The sequence below is a fragment of the Polypterus senegalus genome, chromosome 3 (genome assembly GCF_016835505.1).
Source record: "Polypterus senegalus isolate Bchr_013 chromosome 3, ASM1683550v1, whole genome shotgun sequence".
Lineage (NCBI taxonomy): Eukaryota > Metazoa > Chordata > Cladistia > Polypteriformes > Polypteridae > Polypterus > Polypterus senegalus.
The window spans coordinates 40076395-40092056 of record NC_053156.1 but is presented as its reverse complement, the minus strand read 5'-3'; the positions used below and the strand labels follow the sequence as shown (position 1 = coordinate 40092056).

The 15662-nt window shown below is 37.0% G+C and overlaps 1 protein-coding gene across 1 annotated transcript in view; it reads left to right on the top strand.

The window, feature by feature from the left end:
- Positions 1–15662, top strand: part of hdlbpb (high density lipoprotein binding protein b) — a 138685-nt gene that overhangs the window by 97238 nt on the left and 25785 nt on the right. Inside the window, exons 14-19 of the mRNA XM_039747007.1 lie at positions 4164–4277; positions 10510–10596; positions 13796–13927; positions 14221–14439; positions 14683–14904; positions 15094–15312. Of these exons, the coding sequence (XP_039602941.1) occupies positions 4164–4277; positions 10510–10596; positions 13796–13927; positions 14221–14439; positions 14683–14904; positions 15094–15312 (993 nt within the window). The remainder of the gene's footprint in view (positions 1–4163; positions 4278–10509; positions 10597–13795; positions 13928–14220; positions 14440–14682; positions 14905–15093; positions 15313–15662) is intronic.

Sequence of the window (15662 nt, the reverse complement as noted above, 5' to 3'; positions counted from 1 at the left end):
ACTCCTCAATGATATAAAATATGCTTCCCGCGCGGTGCTTGATTGTTTGCTTTTCTCTCTCTCTCACCCTCTCTGACATTCTCTGCGCCTGACGGAGGGGGTGTGAGCAGAGGGGCTGTTTGCACAAAGGCTGTTTGCTTAGAAGATACGGACACTCCTCTAAAAAATACCGCTTTATCGCGGTGCTTCGGCATACTTAAAAGCCAAAAGCACGTATTGATTTTTTGATTGTTTGCTTTTCTGTCGTGCAATCTCTCTCTCTGACATTCTCTGCTCCTGACACGCATTCTTTGAAGAGAAGATATGTTTGCATTCTTTTAATTGTGAGAAAGAACTGTCTTCTCTGTCTTGTCATGGAGCACAGTTTAAACTTTTGACTAAAGGGTGTTATTTCATGTCTAGAGGGCTCTAATAATGTTAACAGTGTGGGAGAGTTTATAAGGGCTTAAAATATATAAAAATAACCATACAAACATATGGTTTCTACTTCGCGGATTATCATCTATCGCAGGGGGGAACGCAACCCCCTTGATCGAGGAGGGATTACTGTACTATTATGTTTACAAGTTATAATAGAGTAGTAGCTGAACAATCAGAAAAGCTGTTGATAAGGTCCTTTTCCAGCATTAAGGTGTATGTAATGCAATCATACGAGATATGGTAGTGTAGTGGTTGGCCTTAGTGCTATAATTTTTTTAATTTATTTTATTTACTGGATTTATACTGGCCCAGTATGATTGAGTAACATGTGATTGGGTGTACTGTGATGGATTGGGCTATTTTTGTGCCTGCAGCTGCTGGGATAGTCTTTTCCTGACTTAACACTAGAATTACCAGAGCCTACGAAAAAACTCGTAGATCCGTCCAACCTTAAATCACTTATTAAAACCGTTCTCATCTCTCCGCCAGCCTCCTTTGTCCTGTAAATGTGCCAATATAAACAAACTGCAAGCAGCCGGCTATTCCATCCCCCCACCGACCCAGAACGTGCACGAACTTCTCCGAGCTCTTGCCTCGATTATCTGGGAGTGAAGTGGAGTTTTAGAGTGGAAATAATAGATTGTTATTTGGAACATACGCATTTCATGTGTGTTCCGTTTCTGCAGTGATCTGTGTAAACACAATGTTAAAACAGAAACTTTTTCATATTTTAGTAATAAATGTAGACAAAATGTAGACATAAACTATAAAATGTGTGAAGCCTGACAGCCAAAGAGCAAATAAACACTTTCATAAAAGGTTCAAGACTTTCACAACAGTTTCCGTGGTGTACTGGTAAGATTTCGTCACTTAGAGCGCAGTAGACTTGCTGTACTTCAAGAGATGCCCCACTGCGGAGAAAATTTATTTATTTTTAACCTTCGCCGTTCTGCCTATCATATAGTGCCTTTCCTTCCTACCTGTCTATATATCTATCCCCTTAGCTGTTTTTTATATTACTATTATACAGTGCCTTCCCTGTTTACTTATACAGTGGTGTGAAAAACTATTTGCCCCCTTCCTGATTTCTTATTCTTTTGCGTGTTTGGTAAATGGCCTGTATTTGATATAGCGCCTAACTAGAGTTCAAGAACCCCCCTAGGCGCTTTACAACACAACAGTCATTCACCCATTCACACACACACATTCATACGCTGGTGATGATAAGCTACTATGTAGCCACAGCTGCCCTGGGGCACACTGACAGAAGTGAGGCTGCCGAACACTGGCGCCACCAATCCTTCCGACCACCACCAGCAGGCAAGGTAGGTTAAGTGTCTTGCCCAAGGACACAACAGCTGCATTCTCATGCCGGGAGCCAGGATCGAACCTGCGACCCTCCGATTGCTGGACAACCCGCTCTACCGACTGAGCTACTGCTGTTTGTCACACAAAATGTTTCTGATCATCAAACACATTTAACCATTAGTCAAATATAACACAAGTAAACACAAAATGCAGTTTTTAAATGATGGTTTTTATTATTTTATTACCCCCAGGCTATGGAAATTGAACTCAGGTGTGATACACCACAGTTAGGTTATTTTTTAACAAGGGGGAAATTACTTTTTCACACAGGGTAGGTTTGGATTTTTTTTCTCCCTAAATAATAAAAACCATCATTTAAAAACTGCATTTTGTGTTTACTTGTGTTATATTTGACTAATGGTTAAATGTGTTTGATGAGATGAAACATTTTGTGTGACAAACATGCAAAAGAATAAGAAATCAGGAAGGGGGCAAACAGTATTTCACACCACTGTATATCTAGTGCCTTCTCTGCCTGTCTGTCTGTCTGATTGCATATAGCGCTGAACTTACTGCTCTGTACTTTTCTGTCCTCTGCATGTCCTGGAGTACAAAAGAAACACCACCATACAGCAACATGTGCGAACTGGCAAGATCGGGGAAAAAACACGCGGTCACTGACTACAAACCGCAAAATGAACGAAAGAGACAATATATATAAAAACATCATCGCACTAATGCAATATTATTTGAAAACGATCACCGTCAGATCGGGTTTGAATATGCGCCCGATCTGACGCTGTTCGTTTTCAAATAATATTGCATGTACTGTGCGTTGAAACTGCTGCACTGAATAAGCTGACTCCTTCTGTAACAGCGTCAGCGTGTATTCAAACCCGATCTGACGCTGTTCTTTTTCAAATAATATTGCATGTATTGAACTGTTTTAAAATAAAAACATACATTTGATTTCAGTCAGTCTGTAAGAGCCAGTGTAAATGCATGATAATTGTAAAGGTTAGCTTTTTTTTTTTAATTCAGTTCCATTTTCTCAGTCGCGTTCATGATAATCCCCCCCTAAAACTGACAATGCTGTTTTCACATAAAGACGCGCTATAACTCAAATGTGATTTATTTGGAGACGCGCTATAACTCAAATGTGATTTATTTGGACGCTACTATACTCGAATGTTATTTATATAGGGAAGAAAGTACAATGTCAGGTGCTCATTCAGTGTAATAGGAATCATAGCACAGAGAGATGTGTACACTGAAACAGGTACACATGTCGTGAATGTAGGAAGGGTGTGTGGGAATTGTTAATATTTGAATGTGATGATTTTATATAGCACGGATCGGAAATCAGCAGTTCTTAGCATTGCACCACACAAGCTGTTGTATCAACCGCCTACTGTAACTTGCTTTATTTTTTCTTCACTTATACTCTAGAATAAAAGTGCACTTGTTTTGTTATACTTGTACACCAACATATGTTCCTGTGTTTGAGCAACACGGGCATGCTCAAAAAAATAGACGTGTAATGCCACGAAAAGTGCACGCATGCACTGCGGTTTGCAAGCATTGCTACGAGAATGCAGTTACAAGTACGGTTTATGTGAAAACAGCATTCTCAGATTATAGGGAAAGATCCTGAACACGACTGAGAGAATGAAAAGTGAATAAAAAAAAAAACCTATCCTTTACAAGTATCATAAATTACATCGGCTGTTACACACTGAAATCAAATGCATGTTTTTATTCTAAAATAGTAAGAATAAGAGCAGTTTACTTCTCAAAACTGAATTGTGTGGGATCGAACTCATGACCTTTTGAATACTAGTCAGCGGCTGATACCATTACGCTACTGTGGCAGCTGTAGTAAGTATGTGTCAATGTGGCATGCTAAAGCGGCTTTTTTCTGCAGTTATATTTTTGAATAAAAGCGTGCTTATTCTGCTATATTTGTACCTTTTGTGAGTGTGTTTGATATTTGGACTTTAGGCTTCATACATTATATAGTTTATGCTTACATTTTGTCATTTACTACTACAATATGAAAAACATTTCTGTTTTAAAAATGTGTTTACACGGATTACTGTAGAAACGGAACACACGTGAAATGCGTGTATTCCAAATAATGATCTATTATTTCCACTCTAAAACTCCACTTCACTCCCAGATAATCAATCAAGGCATGAGCTGGGAGAAGTTTGTGCACGTTCTAAGTCGTTGGGAGGATGGAATAGCCAGCTACTTGCAGCTTTTCTTTTATCAGCACATTTAGATTAACAAAAGACATAAAAGACACTGGCGGAGAGGTGAGAACGGTTTTAAGAAGTGATTTAAGGTGGGACGGACCTACGAGTTTTTTCATAGGCTCTGGTAATTCTAGTGTTAATTAATATTTTTAATATATTTTTTCTTGCATACTTAAGGTAATCATCAATTTCCCTGATCCATCTCAGAAGAGTGACATTGTTCAACTTCGTGGCCCCAAGAATGAAGTGGAGAAGTGTGCCAAGTATTTGCAGAAGGTCATTGCTGAATTGGTAAGGCTAATTGTGGTTTCTCTATTTGAGTAAGGTACGACAAATACTAAATCACTAGGCTTTTCTTTTCTAATCATAGAGGTATTTCAAATTGAACTTCAAAACATGAACTTCAGCCTTATCATTAAGGTGTGCATATTAGGTCATTGTTAGGAACACTAGCTGAAGTATCCCTCGTATTTTTTGGACAATTTTGTGAGTAACACTACTGAAATTCTGTAGACATTTGATACCTAATATTCTGATATCAAGTAACGAAAATGAAGTGAAGCCTCCTAAAAGACCCAGAAAGATAGGCCCATATTTTCACTAATCCACACAGATGACACATACCCAGTTGAGCTAACCCCAGAAACAGAATTTCAACAAGGAATATTTATAAATTAGTGTATTTCTTAACAAAACAGAAGAAAAGAAAACTTGCTCAAAGAGCGTGGTTAAATTCTTTCTTGCAGGACGTATAACGGTGCTTGCACGCGGTAGGGGGGGCTGCTGTCGTGCTGCCCTTCGATCTTTTTAAAGCCTTTACAGCCGCTGTCCTTTTTCCTACTTTGTGTCTCTGCTGCTGGCATTGTGATCACTTCCCTGTCATCATAAATATACACCTGACCAAATTGTGTTTTCTTTGAAATTAAACTTGTCGTTGCTTTAACTGTTGCGGGTCCACAGATTCTCATAGCGTATGTTCCATTATTGTGTAAACCTACGTTTTGTGCATTGAATGATTTTCACTGAGACATCTGTGTGTGCTGCTTCCCTTTACAACTGTTTATTTTTTTGTTTTTTTTTGCCCATTCTCTTTCATCTCGCGGTTCTTTTATTTGTCTTTCATGATCTTAACATGAAGATCATGTATCGTCTACTAGTCATTCATTCCGCAGGATTTTTTTTTATAATAGATATATTATAAAAAATAATCTTGGTCGGGAGACAAGACATGATCTTCTTGGAGGACATTTCAACGTACCGCAAGAGGCACTTTAACGTCCCGCGAGAGAAGGCAGTGAGACAGAAGGACAGCTGGCGTACAGGTTTTTAAATGATCGACGCGCAGCACGACAAGCAGAACGCGCACATCGGCAGCAGCAACACAAAGCCAGTCGCTGATCCTTCCGCTTCTCTTTCTGCATTCAGCTCCCCCCCTTCACAACTTGAGTTGCAGAGATGTGAAGTGGCTGTAGCAGTGGGTGGGGGTGGGGGTTGCAAGTGGAGCGCCCTACTGGCAAACAATTTAAAACAAGTTCATGGACATCTAACCTAGTAGTTGTTAGAATACTTTTGGCAGACTTCATGTGCTCCCAGCTCTTAAAACAATGACAAGCAACAAGCAGAACACGCAGCTCACCAGCACATGATCCGACTGTATCTGCTTAGCTTGCGTTGAGTGTACCAAACAGCTAACCCACCCCCCTAGCCCCCTTTACAAAGCAAGTGGCAGTGACGTGAAGTGGCAAAAGGATAGCTACTGTACAGGCTTTTAAATGATCGACATGCAGCATGACAAGCAGAACACGCAGTTCGACAGCAGCTGGTCCAACCGCATCTCCTTAGCATGCCTTCAGGAGCCCATCCCCCACCCACCCACAACACGAACAACGTTATACATTCCGCGAGAGAGAGATTTAACCACGCCGCCCCATGGCCGGAAATAAAGGTCAATACTGTTTTTACAAAAGTTTTAAAGTAAAAGTGAAAATAATGCATATGTAACAATTCCCATGAAAATAACAATCTCTTTAAATTGTATATCTGGTAAACCAAACCCGGAGGTGGGCGAGCGAAGTGAGCAGGGGGCAGAGCCCCCTAGAGTGTGTGTGTGTGTATATATATATATACGATGAGACAAAGCAAGGTTTAGGGCAGCCACCTGTATAATTTGTTTTCCTGGCTGCAAATTGTCTTTTCTAATGATAGCACTACTGTGCACAAAACCGAGTCCAATACAGAACTGAGGGCATAGGGAAAAGGAGGAAGTTTTTAAAGGGGAAGACAGGAAGTGAAATCATAGGGGTCGGACTCATTGAGGTCTTCAGCCATTGGTTTGAGCCCGGACGTGACATCACAGGGGCCGGAGCCGGCAAGGTCTCCTTCAATAGGCTTGGTCCCGGAAGTGACGTCATGAGAGCCAAGGAAGAAAAAGAGTCAGTGCACTCTGCCACATCCTGGTATGTCTCAGAACTGTCCTTACCCGAGCCCTTTAGCTGCCTCCCATGCGCACGTATATTATATTATATTATATTATATTATATTATATTATATTATATTATATTATATTATATTATATTAATCATTTTGACTGTGCCTGTTTAAAACGTCCTCCATGCCTACAGAGTAGAGTATGTGCAAACTAAATTGGGAAATTTCTCCAAAATCTTTAATATCCATCATAAGATAAAAGTGTAGGTTGGAGTCTTATGCATTTTTACTTGTTTTTACCCTTTTAAATAAAATATTGGTTAAGGTGGACAGACTAAAATGTTTTTCATTTTTGCATCCACTCCTGGAACTGCGTTGAATCCTCAAGTCCTCAAACTGGACACTCTCCATGCTGCACATGAACCATGATATCCGTGCCGCTGAACATAATGAACAAGGGATGAAAAAAATTAAGCCCAGGAAAGCTGTATATTCTGAGTGGATTTCTTCTACCACTTTCTTCAAGTTTAAAGGCACTTAACCCAGAGTTAAAGCTACATTATTATAAAGATACCACTGCAATATCCAATTCTTTCAACAAATACAGCAAGACCACATTCTTCCCAGAAGCCTTACATCATCACTATGACACTTTTTAATCAAGTCCGTGGCATCAGCTGCAGAAGTGGACCCAGGCTATACAGATTCTTGTGTCATTGTCTCCTGAGGGGGGCATACTTGCTGAGTTTAGCAGTGTTTTATTAGCACATTATTCTGCACTCAGTGGAAGTTGTTTTCTACTTAGGGATGCTTCACCTTTCCTTTCTAACTTGTCAAAAGGTTTTCTAGATCCTTTTTGAGGACACCCAATACTCATTGTTCATGGCAAGTCCAATTACATTCTCTCCTTTGCCTTGGCCACTAATGAGGCTGCTGTTGTCTTGGTTTGACTACATTATTCTCCAATTTCTTATTAGCTCCAGTCTCTTCAAGCCCAACTATGGCAAGTGAACAGCTGGTGTCAGCGCCATTTATTTGGCCACAGGGTGGTCGATTGATAACAGGAACAGCCTCAAAGAAGTCATAATTTACTCTCTTGGCATCTAGGTCACCAGTTTGGTCCCAGAACCACTGTTCATCGTTCAGTAGCTGGGAATGCGATCTATAGCAGGTCTTTTTAAATAATTGGAATGAATTTGGAAAAAGCCAGAATTTTTAAGAAATGTGATTTTCATTATAAGTGAAGGGGACCTTCTGTTTTATGGCTGACTGATTGCGGCATCCTCTAGATTCAAGATCTTAAATCACTTGCTGTTTTCTATCCTACCTGTTATTCTTCAGTAACTCCTGCCAGAAATCCCAGTATTTGTACATTTAAAAACTTGATTTATATAATAAATCTGAATAATTTGATACCCAGCTGATTAAGAGCATAATTAGACCTAGAATTAAAATCAAATTCTCAACCAGGGATACTTGTTTCAATATCTTTATTTATAATTAAATAACATATAACATATTAAATGATTTTTACTAAAGTTTAGCACGCTCAAAAGGACATTTTTTGTAGTGCACAATTCAATTTTTTCCCCCTTGTAACAACATGGTTTATTAAATCTGCCTTTATTCTTTTAGTTATAGTAGCAGCAATTGGTTTTAGATGGGTTAGTTAACATATAATGGATGTCAAAAAGAGGCTTGAATACAATAGCCCCACCTAAAACAAAAGTACCAATAAACTAACCTTGTTTTAGTGAGCATGTACACTCTTAATATAAAATATTTACCTGTAAAATACATAATTTTAGGGTGTAGTTCTGATGTTAGACATAATGTCCCTCAGGGCTCAGTGCTGAGACTGTTTTTTTCATATTACATGTTGCTATTGGATATATAATTAGAAAATGTAATATTCACTTTCACTTGTGTGTAAATATGTGTTTTTTTTTCTGGTTAAGCAAACATTTTCCTAAAATACCCATAATTTTATCAGCAAGTCAGGATTGGATATGGTGCAACTACTAGTCTTTAAATACAGAAAAAAAGAAATACTATATTATTAACTGATGGGAAAGCAACAGGGTTCTGTCACTTTTTAACTTGTTAGGCTTAAACATAGTTTTACTGATTCAGTAAACATTAGTTTTACTGAATTAGTAACACTGTTTAGGCATTATCTTTAACATCAGTCTGTCTTTTTCCAAATGCATTACCATACTGTATAAAAGCTCAATTTTCTAGCTTACAAATATTTTAAAAATTAACATGTTTTTTAGGGACAGAGGATACAATCAATATAAACCATTCATGTATTTCTGGTAGAACTGACAGCAATATATTTAATTCAAAATACTCCCGGGAAGAAATATTACCAGAAGTACCAAGTACCCTTTGTTCTTAAGTTTTTAAAGTAGTTCCCTGGTTTAGAGCTCATTTCAAAATTCTTCTTACATGTAAAACTTTAAATAGCCAGGCCCTATTTGCTTAACTCTTACTTAAATACATACTGGGTCATACATTATGATCTCAATATGCCAGTCGACTTAAGATTTTATGGGTTAGCAGAGGAGGAAGATTGAAGTTTTAACTGTAGGTTCCCAAAGCTGTAGAGTGGTGTGCTTGCTTATGTTGCAGATGCCCCATCGGCCTCTCCATTTAAATTCAGTCTGAATAAATCTGCTGATCTGATCTGCCGTTACTGATTAAATCTTTGGGACTACAAATCACAACAAGTTTAGTCATCATAGTTATATTTTTGGTTAGCGGTTCATATTACATTCTTAGTTATTAGCACAAAAATTACAAAAACGTAACAATCACTAGTAACTGTTACCAACAGTTCACATATTTCAAAAATATAACTATGATGACTAAACTTGTTGTGATTTGTAGTCCCAAAGATGGAGAATCAGGGTTGTTAGGCCTCCAAAAGGCTTCATTAAAAGGCTTTACTGGCCAGGCTAGGTTTCATTTGCTTGTCTGGAAAGACACAATCCCAACTCAAATGGTCTGCCTTAGACTTTGCAGGCCAAAAGAGATTTTAGCCTCAAAACAAATGTAAACTTTCCAAACATTTGTCAAAAAGTCCCTCAAGTAAGGAGGGTCACCGTAAACCATGGCTTGGCCTGGTCTTCCTTGGGTCCTTCCGTGCTTCTCCATGTGCCCTCAACTGCTTCACATACTTCCTGGCTGTATGTTCATGCCTCTGGTTCTGCCTCTCACTGCTCATTTCAGGTCAAGAGGTAACACCATTTTGCTCACACTTTCCCCAGCTCTATATGCTTATCCAAGCCAGGATCCTTTTAGAGGATTACTGGCAGCCATACACCCAGGCTTTTGATTTTAGCTGAGAAGAATCTCCCCTGAAATGCATACTGTTGTCTCTGCTCTCTTTATTTAATGTTTGTGCAATTGTGCCATGTGCTGAGAGCCGGGGAGCACTGCTCCACTTGCCCTGATTGTAGAAAAACTACTGTATTGAATACATTTAGACTTTGAATACAATGATCTTTATTAAAAGACAGAATTTGTTCTTCAAGTGATGGGAGTTGATCTCACACAAAAAGAAGCAAACAGGGGATGAAAACACATTATCAATTGCACTTCAACAAATGTATATAGCTTATGGAATGTACTTTAATGTATGCTGGCAAAAATGATAAAGTTCTCTTGAGTTTTAAAAAAGTTATTAGTTTTAAGTTTTGTGCATTGTGATGATGAGCCAGCTGCCTTTGAAGCACTTCTGGATACCTTACCTCCAGAGCTAGAGGCACGTAGTTCAGTTGTTATTTGCCACATTTGATATAAACCTGTACAAGTGTCGGTTTAAAACCTATTATTTGGATTTGTGATTGGTATGCTGCTATAAATTGCAGAATACAGTTGCCCCTTTTATTTACCTGCTTTTGTTTTTCTCTCAATTTGGGTTTTTCCATAATAGCACATCTTCTAGTTCTCTTTAGTTATATATCAAGCAATTCAAAAGCACTTGGCTCATCTTCTACTCAAGATTGGGACTTAAACATGGCTTTTTGGAGTGAGCATTATTAGTAAGGAACTGTCAGTCCAAAACCCTTCCTGTTTCTTTCCTTTTTAGATAGAGAACAGCTACTCCATTTCAGTTCCTATATTTAAGCAGTTTCACAAAAACATCATTGGAAAGGGTGGTGCCAACATCAAAAAGGTAATTTCTTGCTTTCTCTATGATATGCTTGGTTGAATAGTTGTAACTATGACAAGTTGCATGTTTTATGTACTTTCTCTGTTTTTTTTTTTTTTTTTATAAATAAGATGAAGAGGGCCTCACCCCAGCCATTAGTATGGTATGGGGTCATACATTAGCCTAGTCCAGGAGTGTCAAATTGAAGGCCCATGGGCCTTTACAATGTGGCTTGCATCATCTTTTTTCAAAACATGTTGCATACATTTTGCAATGATGAATTGTTTTTTTCAAAAGCTCAAGAGACGCCCTTCAATGTTTGTTTCATGTATCATTTGTATCTATATAATTTAGCCTAATTAAATTTACACCTGCCATTAAAATGCATTTTCGGTGTCCAATTGTGTTTACTTCTGCACACAATTTATAAACTGTCAGAAAACAAACTGCTAATGACCTAACAGAAAAAAGTGAAAATAAGAGCATTTGTGGTTTAACTTGATGTCAAAGATATAACAATCACATGCAGATGCTTAGATAAACAGGTCAAAAAATGGCCATTTTGCTCTCTTTGTAAAGCTACAGAGCTGGTTACTCTTTTATGGTACTGACAGGTGTGTACTGTGTGGGATTTTTTGTTTTGCTGATGACAGATGTATTTAAAATGCTAAAGTTATTTCTGACTGTGAAAATCTTGGTTATCCTGTGGCAACTGTGTAATATAAAGTTATTGTTCTGCCAGTGGGCTTAGCTTTTTCCTCTGCTGAACACTGTTGTTTAGAAAAGTTCTTCATTCGCTTCATTTAAAGTGAAAATGTAACATGAAACCTCAGTATACATTGGTGAAGGAAAAATGAAACAAGAATTGAGAAAGACAACGGCAAATTGATAAAACAGGTGTTTTTCCCCATGTTTTCATCTGTGAACATCTGATGAGCAATGTGTCAAAAGAAAATACGGGAACAAAATTTGTGTGTGTGTAACTTGTAGTAGTGATGGAATTAAAATATAGGACATCCCTTTACCATCCCGTTATTAGATAAAACTGGCAATTGATTGTGCAGCACACTACTTATCTTCCACTGCAACTCACTTAAGTTCAGCAGTTCTAATGGTTGTACACTCTACTCTACAAAATTGTTTTGATAAAGTAGTAGTAGTTTGTGCAAAAAATAGTAAAAAGGGTTACAATGTTTATTATTTTTTGTGTGTATCATACAGTATAAGGTTAGTAAAGAAACCAGTAGTGCATAAGTCAAATTCATATTCATAATTAAACCTTAAGAATTAGGAATAATTAATTAGTCCAATGTAAAACAAAATCTGTAAAATACATTAAATTGAAGATAAGTCTAAACAGTAAAAACTGTTTCATAATTAATGGTTAAAAATTAATAGCAAATGCACATATATTTACATTCACACAGTGTTTCAGCTGCCAGAATTCTTGCTGCCAGTGTGCAAGAATATTTTTTGTTTTTATAAAGACTCACAATAATGCTGACTTAAAACATGGAGTGATTGAAAATAATGTGTATATAATACAAAAAATAAAGAATCCTTTTATTACCTTAAAGCTCTGATCAACCCTTATTTAATTTTTTTTCTCATATTCCAAAAGTAAAAAAAAAAATTCAATACTAAACACTTCGCAATATTTTATTAAACTGACCTATTAAACAAAAGACCACTTCTATAAATTGTTTATCATTATTTTATATTTAATTAAAATTAATACCTACCAATCCAGTGTAAGTGGCTTGGCCAAATACTTGTCTTTAATTGTATAGTTCAATCAATTGGTACTAGCTTAATGATGATAATTTTTGGTGTTTATTGCATTAATTTTACAAGTGTGAATAGTACGCTGGTCTTGTGACTCTGGTAATTTTTTGATAACTGCATGGTTGAAACGCCAGTCAATTAACTGTTAAATTAGGGCAAATTTCTTTAATATAGTAGTTGTTCTCAGGTTCAGTCTTGGCCACTCCATGTGGCTGCAAGTTTTTATTCCTACCAGTTTCACAACACTGAATGCTGAAAGACTGCCACTTCTTCATTGTCAGTCCTTCTAATGTGTTTAGTGGTAAGCAATGGAGAATGAAAACTATTAAAAAAAAAGATTCTCATGTAGCATATATAAATGACTGACTTACATGCTAATAAAAAATTACCAAACTTAGTTTAGTTATTTCTATATTGACCACCTAAAACATAGGAAACTGGTAAATGACAGCTTACTTCATTAGGCTTAACTCCAATTAAAAAAACAAAGCCTGGTTTGAATAAAATCCTGCAGTCACAACCCAGGAACTGCATTTGAAATCTAAAGTAACGTTAGGGTACAGTGTCCTTTTCTGAGTCTGTTAAAGTCATTTTTGATAAAATAATAGAGCCCTAATACAGTCTATACATAGAACCCCATGACTTCTAAATCCTCTACTGATTCCAGCCCACATTGGATATACTGTAATTAATGTTTTATTTTTTTGTCGTAAATAAAAATTGAGTTTGACATCCCAGCTTAATGTAATGATATCACTGAAGCGTGTTGTGGGTGGAGATTTCTCACATAATTTAAGCAAAAGGTAATAATTCCCTGCCCTATATCCAGGTTATTCAAGATGAACTATGTCCATATTTGTAGATTAAGTGATCTAGTAAGTGATCTGCTTTCATTTTGTTATACTTGTTCCCTAAAAACTTGAAATGGTGAAATTTGTGCCAGCTTTATAAGTATTGTTTTCTCCTTAGCAGACTAAACTATGCCACATTTTCCTGTGTGCCATAATTTACTTAGTAGATTTTATTATTTAAAACAAATTATACGTGGCGGTAATACAGTGCTCAAGATTACCAAATCAAGTCATCAAAGAAAACATAACCATAGGTGAACAGTGGCTTTTATACATCTTTACTCACCCTGTTTGACTGACATCAGTAAAGGCTGTTTTAGAACATGTACAACCCAAAAGCCCTTATAACTGGAAAAAAAACTTGTTCCTGGAAAAAATATTTTTATCAATGCAGTGAGCTGCATGAAATTTCACTTTAATAATTATTATTAAATACAATTATAGTTTGATCTCTTTGTCCAAGCAAAAAAAAAAACAAACTCATTTTAACATAGTGCAGACTGGCAAAAAGTGTTATACACAAAATGGACCTGGGAAGTGTATGTTTATTTGTAGGTCATTATAACTGCCGTATTCCCTTGAAACAGATACGTGAGGAAACAAACACCAAGATTGACTTGCCAACAGAGAACAGCAACTCTGAAGTTATTCTAATCACAGGGAAGAAAACAAACTGTGAAGCTGCCAGGGATCGCATTTTGGCAATCCAGAGAGAGCTGGTAGGTGGAGACAAGATGCTGGGTGCCTATTCACATCAAATATGTTAAATCTACAGGTTGTTGAAATGAATTTGACAGCAAGACAATTGAACATTTATGAGTTGTCTGCATGCCATTAACTTTACGTTATACAACATAGTATGTCACTTGGACTGCAAAAAAAGCTTTGACTTCAGTAAAAGCCTTCATATGCAATACTTTTGAGTCTCAGAATATTTTAAATGTCTTGATTTTTCTCTAGCTAAAATATTTTTTTTCATTTATTGCTTTTTTGGGTTTCTTCCTTAATGGAGGCTAATATCAAGGAAGTAGAGGTGTCCATTCCTTCAAAACTGCACAACTCCTTGATAGGGGCAAAGGGCCGTCTAGTTCGATCTATCATGGAGGAATGTGGAGGGGTCCATATTCATTTCCCTTCAGAGGGATCAGGCAGTGATAAAGTCACTATCAGAGGCCCCATGGAGGAAGTGGAGAAAGCCCGAAAGCAACTGCTACAACTTGCTGAGGAAAAGGTAGGTAAATAAATGAAAGTTTGAAGCACATTATGCTATAAATAATGGGATAATTAATCCTTTTACATGTTAAAATTTCAAGTTGATATATAAAAGCCCATATTATTTTTAGAAAGTTTTAAAAGTATTGCCACAAATTAAATAATAATCTAATATAATATAAACTTTTGTGTAAAAGCCTTTGTTTGATTACTACCACCAGGTTTCTCTTTAAAACATTTGTGTACTTTTTCCCTCTGCAAGCAAATCAACAACTACACAGCTGAGCTACAGGCCAAGCCTGAATACCACAAATTTCTAATTGGCCGTGGTGGGGGCAACATCCGCAAAGTCCGTGATCGTACTGGTGCACGGATCATCTTTCCTACGACAGATGACCGCGAAGTAGAGGTCATTACCATTGTTGGAAAGGAGGAGGCTGTAAAACTAGCGCAGAAAGAGCTGGAGCTGCTTATTAAGAATCTGGTAATTAGTAAAGAATATCCACCATCTTGCTGTAGTGCTTTTTGTGTTTGCTTGATGCAGCTTTGTCAGGCAATTAGTTTTGTCCTAGTACAGACAAACAACAATTAAGTAGCCACAATCTGTTCTTTGGTGTAGTAACTTCTCATATATGTATATCTAACTTCTATATTCTATCTCATTTTTCTTCAGGACAATGTAATAGAAGATGTGATGGTAGTGGACCCTAAATATCATAGACACTTTGTCACACGACGTGGTCAAGTCCTTCGAGAGATTGCTGAAGAATATGGTGGAGTAACTGTCAGCTTTCCTCGGACTGGAGTTCAGAGTGACAAGGTTACCCTGAAAGGAGCAAAGGATTGTGTTGAAGCTGCTAAGAAACGGATCCTAGAGATTATAGAGGACCTGGTACGCAGTTACACTTATTTTAAGTTGTATTACTTAATGATTGCTGTACTTTTGTTATCTTGTTAAGCATTATATACTTTTATTTAGTTATCAAATGCCTTTATCCAAGGTGACATAAAAACAAATTATTATAAATACGTGATTACAATTTCAGTATGTATTCCATTTTATGTACCTTTTTGTTTATTCCAGTTTTTTAATACTACATTTACAATTGACATTAGTGTATCCTATTATACCCAGTGGTGATAAAATGTTGTGAGTTAAATATTTACTTAAATATGTTTATGTTAATTATTTCCTTCTCTTTTTAAAAGTGAATCCTATTTTTTCTTTTTTTTTCCCCCAAT